The 17,609-nt window shown below is 51.8% G+C and overlaps 2 protein-coding genes across 2 annotated transcripts in view; one reads left to right on the plus strand and one right to left on the minus strand.

Annotated features, from left to right (window-relative positions):
• Positions 1 to 101, plus strand: part of ZNF500 (zinc finger protein 500) — a 7,210-nt gene extending 7,109 nt beyond the window's left edge. Inside the window, 1 exon segment of the mRNA XM_007453458.1 lies at positions 1 to 101. This exon segment is cut by the window's left edge and continues 10 nt beyond it. Coding sequence (XP_007453520.1) covers positions 1 to 101 — 101 coding nt within the window.
• Positions 102 to 3,227: 3,126 nt separating this feature from the next.
• On the minus strand, positions 3,228 to 12,337 carry DNAAF8 (dynein axonemal assembly factor 8). Its single transcript, XM_007453653.1, has 7 exons — positions 12,230 to 12,337; positions 11,622 to 11,754; positions 8,369 to 8,871; positions 6,664 to 6,781; positions 5,191 to 5,262; positions 4,194 to 4,220; positions 3,228 to 3,385 (listed from the first exon to the last, which is right to left on the minus strand). Exons 1-7 carry the CDS (start codon positions 12,335 to 12,337, stop codon positions 3,228 to 3,230), a joined length of 1,119 nt encoding a protein of 372 aa, XP_007453715.1.
• Between the last annotated feature and the right edge of the window lie 5,272 nt (positions 12,338 to 17,609).

Below are 17,609 nucleotides of genomic sequence, written 5' to 3' on the forward strand. Positions count from 1 at the left end.
GCCGGGGTACCGACCTCCGCAAGCACCAGCGCACACACGGTGGGGAGCAGCCGCTTCACAGACCCCAGAGGCTCCAGGACGCCCCTGGGGCCCGAGCCTGATGATTCGGAAGCTGTCAGAGTCGTTTCTGTCCCGGAGCCAGAAACTCTGGTCTTCAGGCATCTTCAGACTCCGTTTGCTCCCGTAGGCCCCAGCACGAGGACACGTGGTGGGACATTTGGGGGACCCAGGCTGAGGGAAGAAGCTGGGTCCTGCAGGTGTATTAGGGTCTGGGGCAGCCACACAAAGGACCACAGCTGGGCCGCTTACAGCACCTCCTTCCTGCAGCTCTGATGGAGGATCTGTCCCAGGGCGCTCCTGGCTCCTGGTGCTGCCAGCTGTCCTTGGCGCACCTGGGCTTGTGGCCACATCACTCTGCCTCCGCCTCCCCACAGCCTCTTCTGTGTGTGTCTCCATGTGTTGTCTCCTCTTGTAAGGACGCAGTCATTGGATTTAACTGATTACATCTGCAGAGACCTTGTTTCCAAGTAAGGTCACCTTTTGAGATTCTGGATATGAATTTGGGGGGACACTTTTCTGCCCACTTTGGGAGAAGCCTCAGTGGCTATGGTCTCTTGGAGCTTTACGTACCCCAGCCTTACCTGGGCTTGGTCTCCTGCCTTTCCCCTGAACCTTGCTGCACTTTCAAAATGTAGCCTGTTGCGGGGGGGGGTGGGGGGTGGTTTCCAGTATCACAGTGGTTGTGGGTCACCTTCGCAGAGCCACGGCTGTTCTGTAGGATGGATGGCTGGTGCGGGAATGCTTCCCTGAGATCCCATCTTTCAGCCTCCCCCAGCCCATCAGGACGTCCCCAGGGTAGAGTGCCAGGGTTGCCTTTGTTCCGGCCCAAGTGGCCGTGTCCCAGGATGCAGGCCGGCCATGGTTACCCCACTTTGAATTTCTGAGGTGGATGTGCCTCTCTGATCTGTTCACATCCACGGTCTCATAGTGGCTGAGGGGAGCAGTAAGAGGCCTTGTTTGCTTTAGTTATTTGTAAAGTTGTGGGGCAGCTCTGAAACCACTGGGTTCTGAAATGTTCCATTCAATTGCTAGACATATTTTTACCTTTCCACACAACCCAGGTTCTGGGGTGTGTGACCTGCTCTTTGTTCCCTTAATAAACGACGTCAGTCCGTCTGGCCCCTGTGCTCTGTCCTGTGTATTCTCTGGAGAATGGGGCCACCCAGTTTAGGGATGGTTTTTAACCTTGTGGGACACGTACTATCCAGCCAGGCCAGTGTCACCAACCACCCGCCTGCCCCTTACAGGCTCACTTCTCACATCCAGTCTGGTGCTGGAGGTGGCTGCCTTCTGCCACCTGCGAGCTGGGCCCATCCAATGTCTGTTCCCTGACATTCTCTCACAGTCCTGTAATAGGTCTTCATGATTCTCCTGCTCTAGATGGAAACTGAGACCCGAGAGCTTGAAGCACCTTGTCCAGGTGGCAGGACCAGCTTTCAACCCAGGTCCGAGCTCCCACTGCCTCATCCTCCTGGCTTTCCTTGATAAACAGTAATTCGCAGAGTTGAACTTGGAACTAAGTTTATTTTCTGTCACTGTTGGGGAAACATTCTGAGTGAACTTACTGCCATTAAAAGGGGTAGAGAGTGGGGGAAATGGAATTTTAAAAATAGTCTTTGTTCTTGAGGGCTAGTGGCTCCAGTGGAGGCTGTGTGCCATGTTCAGACTGCCTGCTCAGCAGCTGAGTCCTGACCATGCTGTGTGCACCCTGGAGTGGAGGGTGGGGGGCCTGCGCGGGGGGAGAGGATCTGAGGGCCCCAGGTGATGGTAGTCTGGCCACAGTCGCTGCCGGAGAGAGGCCTCCCGTGACCTTGGTGGAAGCCGTCTCACATCTGGCCTGTAATGCAAATGTCTGTTGTGGGGAATGGGGGCTGCTGGTAAGGCCCCCGTGGCCAGATCAAGTAGAGTCTGGCCCTGATCCTGGCTGCACGTGGCTGGCTGAGGCTGGGCAGGGCCTGTCTTACCTGGGAAGAGGACCTTGCCCATCCTCAGGGCATAGCAGCCGGCGGTGACCCCAGCTAAATGCTGGAACACGTGCCCAAATGCCAAGGACCCTGCTGGGCTGCCTAATCCCATGGCCTGGGGAGCCTGAGGTGATGGCTCTGTTCTTCCCATTGGCAGACAGAGCAGAGGGGCGCTGAGACTCTGAGACCTTGGAAACAAGTTGGAGAGAGAACAGAGGTGCTGCAGATCAGGGCTTCAGCCTGTTGGGAGCAGCTGGGCTGAGAACAATAGTTATGGAAGGACTCTGAAAATCGGGGCCGGGGGTGGAAGGTCGGGGGGATACTTCTTGGAAAGTAGACGGCAGCGCTGCCTGTGGCCCACAGCTCTTGCTGGTTGTCCATGGAGACAGTTTCAGGCGTTAGAACATTCACATTCTATCTATATTTAAAAGCCCATCCACCTTTACTTTGGAAGCACCCTAAAACATATACGTACATGCCTTTGTGTCTTGGTTGAAGAAGAAAAAAAGCAAATTTCAATCTGCCCCTCTATCAAAAAGTCCATTTGGTCCATGTGTGTGTGGTGGTATGTGAACTTAGGAACACAAAAGAGCAAACATCCAGGACTCAGAAAATGAATCTAAATTTTTCAAGACCTTTTCAATCCTGAAATTCTCCAAAGGAGTTTTAAGTTTTGGAGTTAAAAAGAAATAATAATAATAGATGCACATTAAAGAGAAAAAAACGCAGAAATGGAAAAAGGTGAAAAAGCCTCGTAGTCCCACTATCAGAACAAAACCGATGTCTTCACGGTGTTTCCTTCTGGTCCATTTTCAGAGGATTTGGGGCCATTTGATTTGTCATGCTACGCCTACAAGTTTGCACTGGCATCCTTGCTCTCAGTGCATGAAGATGTTCTGACTGAATTCTAGCAGAGGGCTGGCAGCAGATCGTCAGTTGGAGGGTCCCTGTGCTGCAAAGGCACATTCTGATGGAGATGGGAGAGTGAGGGGACCACCAGGGCCTCGGGTGTCGATGGAAAGTCAGATTATCCATTTATTCACCTCAGATGATTCACCTTTTCAGATCCGTTACTGGAGGCATCTACATTGGCCCAGAGGAGGCACCAGGGCCTCCCTGGCTGTCCCTGGCCCAAGAGGGTCCCCCAGGGCCCTGGGACTTCTGGGGGTCTGGCCTGGGCACTCTGTCTCTCAGCCCAGAGTGTTACATGTTGCTTTCCCCCGGGGCTGGATCCAGCCGTGTCTCCAGGGGCCTGAGCCTTCTGGCTTCTGGGACCCTTGCCAGCTGGCAGCTTGGGCTGAGCCGATGCCTTCCGAAATGCCCGGAGCTGTTGGAGGAGCTGACTCTTCCCCGTGCAGTCCCTGTGACACAAGAGAAGCAACCTCCGTCAGCACTCAGTGGAACCAACCTCCCAATACTTTGCCACTGAAACAGGACACAGAGGAAAACCAGAGTGCTTCCGGAGCGTGTGCCTGGTTCTCAAGACACTGAAAAGTCAGGATTGTGGCCTTCCAGCCCTCGACGTGTCAGCATGTTAAAGGCTTCTGGGAGGAAACCTGTGTGACACTTCTCAACCCAAGTTTGTTTTCCCTCTTTAATCCTATAATGCCTAGCTACACGCCACATTGGGGAAAAGCTGCATTAGACTCTGACGTTCCCAAAGGATAGGATCTTCAGGCTCTGTAACTCTAAAAACGATGGAGACTGCCAGAGCATATAATGCAAATTCACCCCACAACCACGGGGTGGCCTCCACATGTCAGAGACCTGAACCTTCCCTGAATTTGACATTTCACTTAATTGACTAAAGCCTTTCATTTCTGGTTGACAGCCATCACTTTATTCCATCCCTTCACTTTCTCTTCACTTTTATTGCCATCACTAGTAGGGAGCAAATCAAGTTGGGGGGCAATTTTTCAAAAAGAAAACGTAATCCCTTCTCAAGACCGAGCTAAGCATCCTTGGGGATGTCTGGAGAACAGGCCAGGCCAGACGTTGCTGGGCTACCCTGCCCGCCTCCCAGACCCGCCCCCCAGACCTGCTCACACCCTCCTGTGCTAGCCCTGTGGGTGCCAGACAGCTGAAAGCACCGATGTTAACATGCGGGCGGGGGCTTGCTGCTGAGGCCAAGGTGAGCATCTCAGGCGGTGTGAGCCCCCCTGTGGTTACCGTAGCCTGGCTGGGCCCTGCTGGTCTTGCGGAGCTGCTGTCTCCTCTTCCCCCTCCTCGCTGTCAGAGGAGCTGGAGCTGGAGCTGCAGCTGCGGGGAGAGGAAAGGTGGGTTCCTCTGGACATAACCAGCCCACTCCAGCCAGGCGTGGTTCCCATCAGGGACTTGGAGCACCCGGGTCTCCCTGGTGACCCAGGGCAGGAGAATGGGCAGGCCGGCCAAAGCCCAGCCAGCCGAAACCAAAGGGCCACTGCAAGTGGTGGAGGGACGCAGCCAGGGCCAGGTACCCCAGCCTAGGCTAAGTCTGCTTAGGACTCTGCCAGGAAAAGATAACCCTTGGCCCCAGCTTCCTCCCAACCTGCGGGGAGAGCCTGCTGCTGAGACCCAGTGGGACTGTGGTCCAGGCTCAGTTCTTGGCTAAAAGCACTTCTCAAGTGAGCAGTGCCCCCAGGACCTGCCTGTCCAAGTCCCCCTTCCTCCTGAGGCCAACATGGCAACCTGAAGCAGCAGGTTTGTGGCAGGGCTGTCACTGCTCCCTGTACCTTTCCGAGGGCCCCTGGTCTGATGGCTTTGTCGGCCGCAGGTCAATGAAGACGGTGGGAGGCCCTACTGGGCTCCTTAGCCGCGTGTCCATGGCCAGCGCCTGGAAGCCCAGCTCCCTGGAAGCGCATCTGGGGTGAGAGGAGCCGGGTGGCTGAGTCACTTCCCGGTGACCACTGTGTGCTTTGCCACTTATGTCCTGGGCAAAGCAACCTCTCTGAGCCTCAGTTTCTCTGTTTGTAAAGTGGGGGTAATGGTAGCACCTACCTGATCATATTCTTGAGATGAAAGAGAAATACACATCAAGTGCCCCACCCATAAATCAAGGCCCAATAAATGCTGAGAGAAGCCAGTTCTAGAGAGGACAGGGGCCATGCGTGATCCCACCTGCTTCCAGCCTCCTGCGGCTTGATGTCCTGGGGCGTGTCAGAAGGCACCCTCCAGGCAGAGGAAAAGGCTCTGGACTGCATGGTACATAGGAGGGTGAGTTGTTCCATGAGCCTGTCCTGGGTGCTCTGCTTGGCATCGTCTGTGGGGAAGGGGGAGGCAGCTTAGTGGGGATGCAGCCCCCTTTGACTCACAGCAGCTTGAGCCTCAGGACCCCTCGTGTGGACATGCCTGGGCTTGTGCTCTGAGAAGTGCTGGGGACCAGCGGAGGCCCAGCCCACCCTCTGCCGCTCACAGCTTTTGTGTCGCCCCTCCAGCTCAGCAGGGCGAGGGGCACTGTCTTCTTTAGCAGGGAGCTGTGTGTGAGCCCGGGAAGCAGGGGTGACGTCCTGTTAACAGTGTAGTCCACGTTCTCACTCCGGTCCCACTTGTCAGAGGGAACCATCAATAACAGTTCTGCATATTTGCTTTTCTTTTTTTTTTTAAGAAGCAACGGGATCATCCTCTATAGATTTTTTTTTTTACTGAATATATTTTACATTTTTCTGTGTTGAGAGAAATGAATAGATAGATAGATAGATAGATAGATTCCATTTGTTGAGCTGCAGAGAATTCTCTGGTTGACTGATTAGCTAGACTCCTATTGAATGTTGAATGTGGTTTGCTTCCAGTTTTTCACAAGTATGAACAATGTTGCAATGAACATCTGTGAGGGTGTGTTTAGGACAGCCTTTAGAAGTGGAATGAATAGCTTAATCAAAGGCTTATGTGCCTTTAAATGGAGAATAGATTCTGCCACATTGCCCGCCAAAAGGGGGCACCAACTACAGCCCCCCAGCCCTGCCCCAACTTGTAGGAGAGTGAGTTTCTCCATATCCTGCTCTAAGGGGTTAAATTCCAAACAAAACCCTTTTTAAAATAGCACCAGGGGCCCCTGGCCACAAAGGAGCCTTTGCTCTGGAACAAAGCCAGAACCCCCGCAGCACCGTTGCCTCAGACCTGCCTCCACTCACCTTTGTGGGCCAGAGTGGCCGGGAGGGGACAGGGAACTTTTTTATGAAACTGCCCAGAGTGAGGCCACAAGTGCAATGAAGGAATCATCCCTGGCTTTGTTTGGTAAACGTGGAGGCAGTGGAAACAGGATTCTGTTTAGGAGCGGGCTGAAGGGGTACCAAATGCAGGATTACTTTGCTCCCAGAAAGAAAGAGACGCAGGTCTGAGGAGGTGCGGGGGAAGAAAAGGCAGGGACCCGCTGTCTGAAGGGCTTCATCTCGTATCCCCAAGGCCTGGTCCACCCCGGGAACATAGCAGGCAGTCACATATGTAATGGATGAATGAATGAGTGTCAGTGAGTGAACGGATGGGTGGATAAAGTCTTGCATCCTGGGTGTGCAGGATGGCGAGGGCTGAGCAGCAGAGAGGTGCATCAGATGTGGCGAGCTGCTGGGCTGACTGTGCCCAGCCCATTGCCCTATTCTATTGGGAAGCCCTGGAAGGAGCCACTTGTGGGTATGCACTTGGGCCCCGGCGTTCAAGGTCAGACCTTGGCCCTGGAGAAGGTCTGCTGCCCACCACGTGGCTCCAGAAGCGCCATCTCCCGGTTCCTCTTCTCGCCCTGTCAGACTCTGAAGGACTTGATCCAAATCCCACTCTTCAAGCTGCTGAAATAAGTAAAGTGGTGATTATGAGGCTGCTGTGGGGTCCCAGGGACAGGAGCACCAGATTTCACAGCTGCCGTGACCCACACAGGCAGTTCTGGGATGTCTTGGGCAGAAACCAGGGCTGAGATGAGGCAGCTCGCTTACCCACCCCCACTCACCCACCCCGTGTGGGTTGCAGAATGAACTTCCTCCGTGAAGGCTGGTGAGGCCACCTACCTTCCTACGCAATAGTTTTATTTCTAGCACAAAGATGTTGTCTGACTTGGAGGAAACTCAGTGTCATATTAAAACTATTTAGGTTCATGCAGGTTTAGAATGTTGGGAGGTTAAAACGTTTTGCTCTTTTAAGAAACAGATTGTTCCAGGCAGGTGCTAGGACTGGAGGGGTTGGAAGAGGGGTGTGGAGGCGGTGGTGTGATGAGGGGGGAGGATGTTAATCAGGAATTATTGTGTCTTGTGTATGGCCTTGCAGCTCCTTGTAGTCCCATAGGGGAATGAAGATAAAGGGGTTCAAGGAAAGAATGGAATTATAGGATAGAATTGGTGAAAGTGACCTCCATGTACACCTTGATGCCAGTTTTCTCTAAGTCGTTAAGAAAATTTGTCAAATAAGGCAAAAAAGAGTTTTGTGATGTTTTAGTGTCATGTGGGAGCATCTTCGAAGGAGCCCACCTTTCTAGGGGAGGGCTGGCGTGCACAGTTGACCAGGGCTCACCTGTTTGATAACTTCGTAAAACTGAGAAGTGTGACGGTTTTCTTTTCCGTCCATTGGAGCAGCTAACCCCAAAGGTACCAGTTCTGTTGCCCTGTAGGTGCTGACCTATTGTACTTAATGTAGCAATTTAATCTCTGCGTTCCTTCCCCCCTCCCCACCCCACCATGTACAAAATCCCAGTTTCTCATAATCTCTTTGAACCGGCTTTGTCATACTGCTGGTTCCCTTGTTAATGAGCTAAATACGGGGGCTCACCATTTGTATGAGAACAAGGGCTTGATGTGAGATTACACTTTGTCAAATCTGTTACCTATCTCTTATATCTTCATGATCATGCTTGGGATTAGTATTCTTTTTTCTTTTTTTAAAGAAGGCTGGGGTCTCCTTGCTCTTCCTTGTTCACTTTAACTCTGAGGATGGTCTGTCGGATAGGTAGGACTGCCTGCCTGATGATGGGCCTGGTGCCATGGGCCTAAGGTTATTGCTATAGACTGAATCTCTTTGTCCCTCCAAATTCATGTGTTGAAATCCTAACCCCCATGTGATGGTATTTGGAGGTGATTATGTCATGAAGGTGGAACTCTCATGAATGGGATTAGTGCCCTCAAAAAGGAGACCCCAGAGAGCTCCCTCACCCCTTACAAATGAACCAGGAAGCATGCTCTCACCAGACACCAATGTGATGGAGCCTTGACCTTGGACTTCCAGCCTCCAGACTGTGAAAAATGAATTTCTGTTGTTTAAGACCCCCAGTCTATGGGATTTTTGTTACTGCGGCCCAAAGAGACTAAGACAGGCATAGTGGGCCAGCCCTCGAGTTGGCCTGGGGAGGACCATCACCCTGGGGACGGCTGGGCTAGGGGGACGCCTACCTGGAGGGAGAGCAAGGGCAGTCCACGCTGGGGCCCCTCTGGCAGCGTTTCCGCAGCATCACAGGGCATCTCCTTCACTCCACTCAGGTCTTGGTAGGCTGGGTCCTGGGCATCCCAGGTGACTTTGTGAAGTATGTCTTTCTCGATCATCTTCCTTCTCTCCCTCCGGAGGGCTCTGCGGTTTGCAGAGTCTGAGCCCTCCTGGGCCAATAAGGCAGCGCCTGGGGGCTCTGTCTGCAGGCCTGCTTCCTGAGGGGAGAGAGTGGCCTCTCCCTGTGGCCCCTGGCAAGGACTATGTGATGTACTGGTGTTGAAGGCTGTGTCCCCATCGTCATCCTGCCACGTGGGGGTCTCCACAGGCATCCTGAGAAGAGAGCTGCTCTCATCACAGCTCTGCAAAGGCCTGCCAGGGGCCCTTCCTTCCAGAGAGGCTGACTTCTGGGCCTGGGGCCCAGCGTTCCACTCTCCCCAGGGTTCCCCAGAGGATTCCACAGGCACTACAGCTGGCTACAGGGGAAACAAGCATCCTCAGTTAGCAGCCTCAAAACATATCTCGGGGAGTTTTTGTGTGCGGTAAGATGTGTATAGAACATAAGATCTGCCATGTGAACCATTTTGTTTTGTTTTGGTTTTGGTTTTTTTGTTTGTTTGTTTTGCAGCACAGGCTCCGGACGTGCAGGCTCAGCGGCCAAGGCTCACGGGCCCAGCCGCTCTGCGGCATGTGGGATCCTCCCGGACCGGGGCACGAACCCGTGTCCCCTGCATCAGCAGGCGGACTCTCAACCACTGCACCACCACGGAAGCCCCATGTGAACCATTTTTAAATGTACAGTTCAGTGGCATTGAGTATATTCATAATGTTGTGCAGCCATCACCACTGTCTGTTTACAAAGCTTTTTCATCACCCTGAACAGAAACTTTGTACCTCCCCTCCCCGAGCCCCTGGTAAATACTCATCTACTTCTTGTCTCTATGGGTTTGCCTGTTCAAGATATTTCATAGGCGTGGAATCACACAATATTTGTCTCTTGTGTCCTTCCATTTAGCTTAGTGTTTCCAAGGTTCACCCATGTTGTGGCATGTGTTAGAACTGTATTCCTTTTCATGGATGAATAATATTCTGTTGTATGGATGGTCCTCATTGTGCTTAACCATATTTCTGTCTGTTGATGGATACTCAGGTTGTTCCCCCCTTTTGGCCATTGTGAACAGGCACACAGCAGTTAGAGGTGGACAAGATGAGACCCAGGCCCTTTGTCTCCAGAGTGAGCCCACGGCCTCAACCCCTATGAGTTGGTACAGACTTTTCCATCCCAGGTTAAAAAATAATTGTCCAGAAGAGTTGCCGAGGTAATTGTAGAAATGAAGAAAACACAAAATAAAGTGACATGGACATGGTTCCAATTGAACTAATCAGGGGACTTGGCAGCCCTGGCAATTCTCCTGTTTGAGGTTATTTCAGATATATTTCTAGGCATGGCTGAGGGCGTGGGTGATTTCTGTCATGGGAGAGGACATGCCCTGGCTCTGTAAGATGACCCTGTGTCAGTGCTTGCACTCAGAACTACAGAGTCTTGGCATGTACCCACTCCGTCCAAATACCAAACTCCAGCATAGCTTCTGGCAGCGTAAGCCTTTGCCCCTAGGATTACCCCAGCGCCCCATTAAAATGCCTGCCTGAGAAAGCTCCATGCTGCCAGGAGAATTTATTATTTGTTCTAGCCAACACCTGATGATAGGCCCCTGACTTCCCTTTCTTAGAGCACTTACTATAAAGGTCTTATAATTTGTGAATATGTGTCTCTTACAACCCAGAAGCATCTGTCACTGACCTGAGAGCCGTTCCCTTGAAATATACTCATCAGGAAGGACAGGGCCTCTGCCTCCCTTCTCTGTGGGAGGATAGGCTCCTGCCTCCCACACCTGCCAGGCAGCAGACACACCTGGCCTAATTGCAGCTTCACTGACTGGCTCTTTGTGATTTTTCACTTTTCTGACTCCACTGAGCCCTCCTCACCCTCTCCCTCAGTCTTCCTTTGAAACACCTGTCACCTCTGCACAAATCAGACGGAGCTCAGCTCTTTCCCCTGCTGTCAGTAGTTACCGAATATGTGACGAAAGAAACGGAACAGCTTCAGGGCTAACAGCACATTTTGGCTTCTGTAAGAAACTTGCTTGCTTGGGGCAGGAAGAACCAGGTTCCTGATTGGCTGATTCAAAATTAAACAGCTCCCTCCTGCCTTGGGAACTTCCCGACCTGTGAAGGGTATAAAGGCCTCGCCCAACTGTTAGTCGGGGTCTCACTCACTTCTCTCCGAGTGGGACCCTGTCCGGACAGTTTGTGTAAGCTTCTATACTTGTACTTGTATAAATCCTTTGCTAATCTTTCTGCTTGGTGTTGGTGATTCTCGGGTGTCCTTGGTTGGGACACGGGTCGCATTTACCGGGGAACTTGACTCCAGGCGTGTGGCTCCCGGACTGCAACAAATAAAATCTCCTTCCACTGCTTTAACTAAGCATCAAGCCATTAACTTTAGATTTAAGAGTTCTTGGTCTTACCTGGGACCCTGGGAAATGGGGAGACAAGAGGATGGAAAATTCCCTCTGACGTTTGGCAATGACCGCAACTACAATACTTAATTACTGAGCATTCTGTGGCATTTGCTAATTGTTCTCTGTATTCATCTTACCTTCCCAGCGAGGGGCACATCTTACCTCTGAATTCCCACTGTTGCCCTTATTCAATCAACAAATGTTTAGGGAGGGCAGGATTTTGTGAGAAGCCAGATAGTGCTGAAGCCAGCTGGGTTAAAGGAGGCATTTATGACAACAAATTGTGACAATGGTCACAGAGCTCAGGTGGAAATAGGACAGCTGGGAGGTGTGTGTGTGTGTGTGTGTGTGTGTGTGTGCGCGCGCGCACGCGCGCGTGCGTGTGTGTGGTGAGGGGTCAAAGAGAAGAGCAGGGAGCAAAATCAGATAGAAAATCTCATCCCCACCCCCAGCTCTAAGTGTTCTGGGCTCCTGGGAGCATGATGTGCACAAGGCCATTAGATATTTGGTGTCTGAACTCCTTGGGTTATACGTGGAGAAAGGCTTGGGTGTGCAGAGATGCTATACCAGGGGCTTTAACCTCTTTAGACCCACATTGCTGTTAGAGTCCAGCGAGGGCCATGGACACCCAGACCCACACCCACACCCTATTGTGCTTAAAGGGTCCTGGCTTCATGGATCCCTGGATCCTGCATTCCACAGACCTCAGGAGGAGACCCAGAGGAAGTGACCCAGGCCCCATCAGGGTCTTCGGCCAGTTCTTCTGACAAGTCTGGAATCAGGGCGGTTTGATTTCGCTGGAAGATGAACAGCTCCTCTTCCTCGCAGTTTGACTGTGGACAAATGAGAGTTCTCTGGATTATATGGCAGCTGGCAGGGCCAGGTGCACCTCAGCTTCCACCCACCCTCCCTGCCCCGCTGCTCTCCAGCTGTCTGGGCAGACCAGTTGTCTTCCGAAGGGACTCGCCATGGCTGGTTCCTGCCGCTGACTTAGAAATGGGCTTGGCAGCACCACCTGGTGAAGGTGAGATCCAGGGCGCCCAGTTCTGCACGTACCTGCTACCCCTAAGACTTTGCGTACAGCAGGTGCTCACTTAGTGCCTGGCACTAAATGAACAGAGCAGTGAGGTGACAGCTGAAAGAGCAGAGTCTGGGCCTCCCCGTACTCTGTAACAGGGAACCTTGGCGCTTCACTTACATGACATTGAGCTGATAAGCTCCAAAGCAGTCCTTGGTCGGCATCATGTTTGCCATGGGAAGAAAGTGCATTGGGGCCTAGGAAGATGTAGGAAGAAGGTGCTTGCTTACCGAGGAGGAATCTGAGTCCAGAGATGGGAGCTGCTCCTTGACGGCCTCAAGGATGGCGTCCCAGGGACTGGGCAGTAAGGGCCCCACATCTTTGTCATGGGATGCCATGGGATGCTTCTCAGTGTGCCATCATCCAAGGAACCTTGCTGAGGACATGGAGTGAGGTGAGAGGGTCCAGGAGCAAAGGGTCAAGAGCTCAGGGGGCTGCCTTTTCAAAGCATATACCATCCCTTGCCTTGGGGGATGAAAACAGATTGGGAGACCACCCACCCCTTCTTCCTTCTAGTCTGCAGGTTCCTGTTACTGAGGGCCAGGCACTGTGCCCTGCATTGTGTGTGTGTGCAAGTGTGTATGTGTGTGTAGTGCAGTATGGAGCCTGCACTACAGTATCAGTATGTACATAGTGATATTTTATGATAATATATAGATATATGTATTGATATATAATGATATATGTACTTGATGTGTAGGTATATGGATGATATACAGAATGATACGTGTATGACATACAGATATTTGTAAACTATGTATATCCCATACAACAGACACTTATTATCTACATTTTATAGGCTGAGATTATATCATTAGTAAAGACAAAGACAGAATTTGTATCAAAGAGGGGATTTCAAGCCCCACTACTCTTTACGGCCCCCTTACAAAGGAACAGACTAGAGACATTTTGGAGTCCCGCGGACACTTTTTTTGGAGTTGACACTCAAATTAACCCCTTATACCCAGGCACTTAGGCAACACGTCCCAGAGTCTAACAGAAGGCCCAGTCCCTCAGGGGTCAAGGGGGCTTAGAAATGTGGGGTGATGGTACTTCAGAGCCAGTGTCTGGAGAGTACTTGCAGCCTGAGAGCCCTCTGTAACCATAAAATGGGAAAAGAACACTCCTGCCCCAGCCCGGGTTCCCATCAGGAAAGCAGCAGGTGAGTGGGGGCTTCTTACTTCTGTGCTCACAGGAGTCGGGCAGGAGCTTGGTGCACCTGACCTGGGAACAGCAGAGTGGGGACATATCTGGTATATACGTCACGGGATGTTCTCCGACTGCAGGTCAGGTCAGAGGGCAACAGAATCACCCAGGTGAAGGGGACTACCAGAGACTCTAAGTTCTCCAGGAGGACAAGGCAATAGGGGAGGAAAAGGCATTACAGACTGCGGGAAGAGCACGTAAGAGCTCAGAGGAGTGAAAAGTGCCCAACATGCGGGGGAAGAAGTTTTCAGTTGCTGGAATATACGGTGCAAACGGACGAGATCGTGAAGGGTCCTGAACGCCAAGTTGAGGAGCTTGGCTCACCCAGCAGACGAGGTTTACGCTGAACGCTGCACGAAACAGCAGCTCCCTCCGAATCCTGACTGCCTCCACGTCCGTTTCTTGGCTGCAGCCCGTTAGCCCCGCCCAAAGCTCCGACCCCCATCCCCTCCTGCCGCCGGTCAGCCGGTTGTTATGACAACTAGACGCCAAAGTCCTCCTGGGTCAGGCTTTTAAATTCTAAAGGTCAGAAACAGGAAACCCATCGTGCGTCCTCCCACCGATCCCCAGCTCGTTTCCCCAGCCCCCACCCCGTCCAACTCCCAACATTTATCTCCGCAACTGAGGCAAGCCCGAGGCCGTTCACCTCGGCCTCAGCCTCCCCGCCTGGCGTGGTCCAGACAGGGATATAAACAGGCTCCAGCGCGTCCCTCCGGTCGTGTTCTCCCCTTTGGGCCGCGGCGCAATTACTGAGGCTGTCGCTGCCTTCGGAATCCCCGCTTAGCAGAGTATTATATTACTGCACTGCCACCTCCTTCCCACCCCCCGCTCTTCTTTCGGGACTTGGCGCGTCCTGTCTCTCCTGAAACTCGATTGGTTTCCCTGGCCAGCGGAGGGGCGCGGTAGGGCGAAAAGCCCCTGCTCATTGGCTGCCGCCGACGTCACACAGCGAGCCGGGCGGGCTGACCGGAAGGTCCGGGTGCGGGACGGACGAATTCCACAGCGCCCGGGGGACCCAGGAGCGTCCCGGCGTGCTCCGCGCCTCTCACAACCACTTCCGGGGCGGGAGCGGGGCCGCTGGGTCCGCGCGCTGTGGCGGCGGCCGGCGCGGAGGGACCCCGGACGGGCGCGGCCGAGGGAGCGCGGCGGAAAGTGGGCAGGGGTAGACGGCGGCGGCGGCGGCGGCGGCGGCTGCTGGTCTCCATACTTGCCGTGGAAATTCCTTGGGAGAAAGGTCGCACTTTTCAGGACACGGAGGGAAGGAGGCGGTGAGTGTGGTGCATGAAAAGTCCCGGGTGCGCAGAGCCGGCGGAGGCAGCGGCGGCGGCGGCGGCGGCAGCGGCAGCAGCCCCAGGGCTGCCCGCGGCCCGAGGTCCAGCGCAGGTAGGCTCCGCGGCGGCCCTGCCCCGCCTGGTGTCCTCACCTGATGCGCACTCTCGGGGCGTCCCAGCAGTGCCGCTGGCTCGCCGCTTGAGTTTATGACTCCGAGCGTCCGCTTTGCTGCTGGGCAGCGGGGACGATAAAGCCACGTGCGGTGTAGGGTTACTGGGAGGAGGTGTCAGTGCTTGGGTAGTTCCCTAGGTTACCCTCCCCAGGGCCTGAGAATGAGGTTGGGATACCCGGGGCCAGCGGAAGGCCCACGCCCCGGGGCGGGACGCGGTGCCCTCCGGCTTTCACAGACTTCCTCCCTGTGGACGCCACGGTCAGCAGCAACGTCATTTTTTTGTTATTGTTGTTAATTTTTTTGTTTTTTGTTTTGCTTTAAAAGTAACAAATACTTAGCATTTTACAGAATGGACAGAACACAAAGGTAAAAGGAAAATCAAAGGGTTGCGTTCCTAGTGCTACTTACTTCCTGTAAATAAATCCTGGAAGCGATATGCAGATTTTCTACAAGTATACGTGATGTATGTGTGAATACAATTTTGTTCGTAAGGAATTCCCCGTCATCGTAGAGCATCTGGCATGCGGCAGGGTGATAAAGGAAGTAATTGGGTTGGCCAAAACGTTCTTTCGGGTTTTAAGTAGAAATAAAAGACACACTTTTCATTTTCACCAAGAACTGTATTGAATAACGTATTCAGTGTTTCGTTCTACTACTTTCTACCATTTTTCAGGTAGCTGCATAATTCCACCTTACCAAAACTTTTTATCTTTTGAGCAAAGAACTGTTCCAGATGCCTTTTAGTCTTCCAGGGAATTGAAATTTTTTCCCATTATGAGAATTTTGTAAAGACTGAAATAAATAGAAATCTGAAGATGCGATGTCTGTTGAATGTGGTGGATGAATCAGAACTTCCTAGCCAAGCTGTAACAGTTTTTGCCTGGTCATCAAAGAAACACATGGTCATGTGGTATCCTGATAGAAGATTATGCGTTTTCTGTTGACTGATTCTAGACGCTTTTCATAGAGTGCTGCTTTTAGTTGGTCTAATTGGGAGCAGAGCTTGTAGGAATTAATCGTTTGGTTTTCCAGAAGGAGCTCAAATAGAGGATTCCCTTCCAATCCCACCATATACACAACATCACGTTCTTTGGATGAATATTGGCCTTTGGTGTGGTTGGTGGTGGTTCATTTCGCTTGCCGCACGATCTCTTCCGTTCCACAATATTGTACAGTGTCCAGTTTTCATCGCCTGTCACAATTTATTTCTTTTTTATTTTGTAAAAATGTTTATTTATTTTTGGCTGCATCAGGACTTAGTTGCGGCATGTGGGATCTTTCACTGTGGCACGTGGGCTCTGTAGTTGCATCATGTGGGCTCTTTAGTTGTGGTGCACGGGCTTCGTTGCCCTGTGTGGCATGTGGGATTTTAGTTCCCCGATCAGGGATGGAACCTGCGTCTCCTGCATTGGAAGGCAGATTCTCAACCACTGGACCACCAGGGAAGTCCCCACAATTTGTTTTAAAAATGGAACGTTTTAGTTATGTTTAAGTAGAGAATCACATGTGGAAATACAGTCAGGAAGGTTTTTTCGCTTAACTTACGTGGAACATCAAAGCAATTAACATAACCAAGCTGGTGCAAGTGATTTTCAGTGCTTGATTTGGATATTTTGAGTATGTCGGCTATCTCCCACGTGGTATAACGTTGATCGTTCTCAGTTAATGTCTCGATTTGGTCACCATCAACTTCAACTGGTCTCCCTGACCTTGGAGCATCATCCCTTGAGAAATCTCCAGCACGGAACTTCTCAAACCATTTTTGACATGTTCGATCAGTCACAGCACCTTTTGCATACACTGCAGCGTTTCGGTTGTGTTTTTACCTTTCTTGAAATAATAAATCATGCTGAAAATGTTGCTTTTTTGTCTTCCATCTTCATTGTTAAAATGGTTACACAGAAATTCACCAATTTTGATAATGTTTGTTTGTTTGTTTTTTGCGGTACGCGGGCCTCTCACCGCTGTGGCCTCTTGCGTTGCGGAGCACAGGCTCTGGACGCGCAGGCTCAGCGGCCATGGTTCACGGGCCCAGCCACTCCGCGGCATGTGGGATCCTCCCGCACCAGGGCACAAACTGCATCGGCAGGCGGACTCTTAACCACTGTGCCACCAGGGAAGCCTGATAAGTTTTTTTTTTAAATGCACTCTGATATGGCAGCTGTCACAATACAATCTAACAAAATTGTTTCAAATGAAGTTAAAGACAACTAAGCGCTACTAGAGCCATCTTATGGAAAAAACAAACAAACAAACATTTTGGCCAGCCCAATAGCTTTATGGTCTCTTGGCATCCGAGTTCTCCCTCCATGGGCTCCTGGAGTGGGGGTCTGATTCTGATTGCCCCTCAGCGTTCTGGAAGGTGTCAGACAGGTGAGCCTCCAATAAAAGGAGAGAGAACATGGGTCCCACCCTGGAGTATTGAAAGGAGTGCTGAACTGACAGCTTATTTGAATTCTTATCCAGGCTCTGTGGCCTGGACTGTTCAGCTTGGGTGTTCCCACCTGAAAATTGAGAGAGCTGATAGTTCTCAGGCCCTGCCAGTGTGGACAGGGGGTTCCAGGAAGCACCGCTTTGCTCTGAACTTTGTTATACTTACTCTGGCCAAGGGCCGACAGATTCTTTGTCCCCCAAATTGGTGGCTTGTTTGTTGTTTGGCCATGTTGGCTGTATCATGCTTGGAAGCATATGTTAGTAGAGGTTGACGTGCTAATGGCATCTGTGAACTGCTGTGGTACCTTTAGGCCATCTGAACTGGAAGTGGTTTTCTTTGTTTTCTCCTCTTCCTTTTCTACACCTTGGTCTTTGTTCTTTACCCCCAGAGTAGAACAGGAGACAATTGTCACACCAGGACTAAGGGTTCTACTAGGAAGCTGATGACTTGGGTTTGATGGGTTAGGATTCCTAGAATGAAGGGCTCTTCATCCTGCTGTTGTCCCATCTTGGGGAAAGTGTCACCC

The sequence above is a fragment of the Lipotes vexillifer genome, unplaced genomic scaffold (genome assembly GCF_000442215.2).
Source record: "Lipotes vexillifer unplaced genomic scaffold, Lipotes_vexillifer_v1.1 scaffold914, whole genome shotgun sequence".
NCBI classification, from domain to species: domain Eukaryota; kingdom Metazoa; phylum Chordata; class Mammalia; order Artiodactyla; family Lipotidae; genus Lipotes; species Lipotes vexillifer.

Coding starts and splice junctions, on each gene's coding strand:
- DNAAF8 (XM_007453653.1), bottom strand. CDS start 12,337: ATGGCATCCCATGACAAAGATGTGGGGCCCTTACTGCCCAGTCCCTGG. Junction 6,782..8,368: donor TGCCCTTGCTCTCCCTCCAG/GTAGGCGTCCCC, acceptor TACTTATTTCAG/CAGCTTGAAGAGTGGGATTT. Junction 4,221..5,190: donor ATGTACCATGCAGTCCAGAG/CCTTTTCCTCTG, acceptor AGCAGCTCCGCA/AGACCAGCAGGGCCCAGCCA.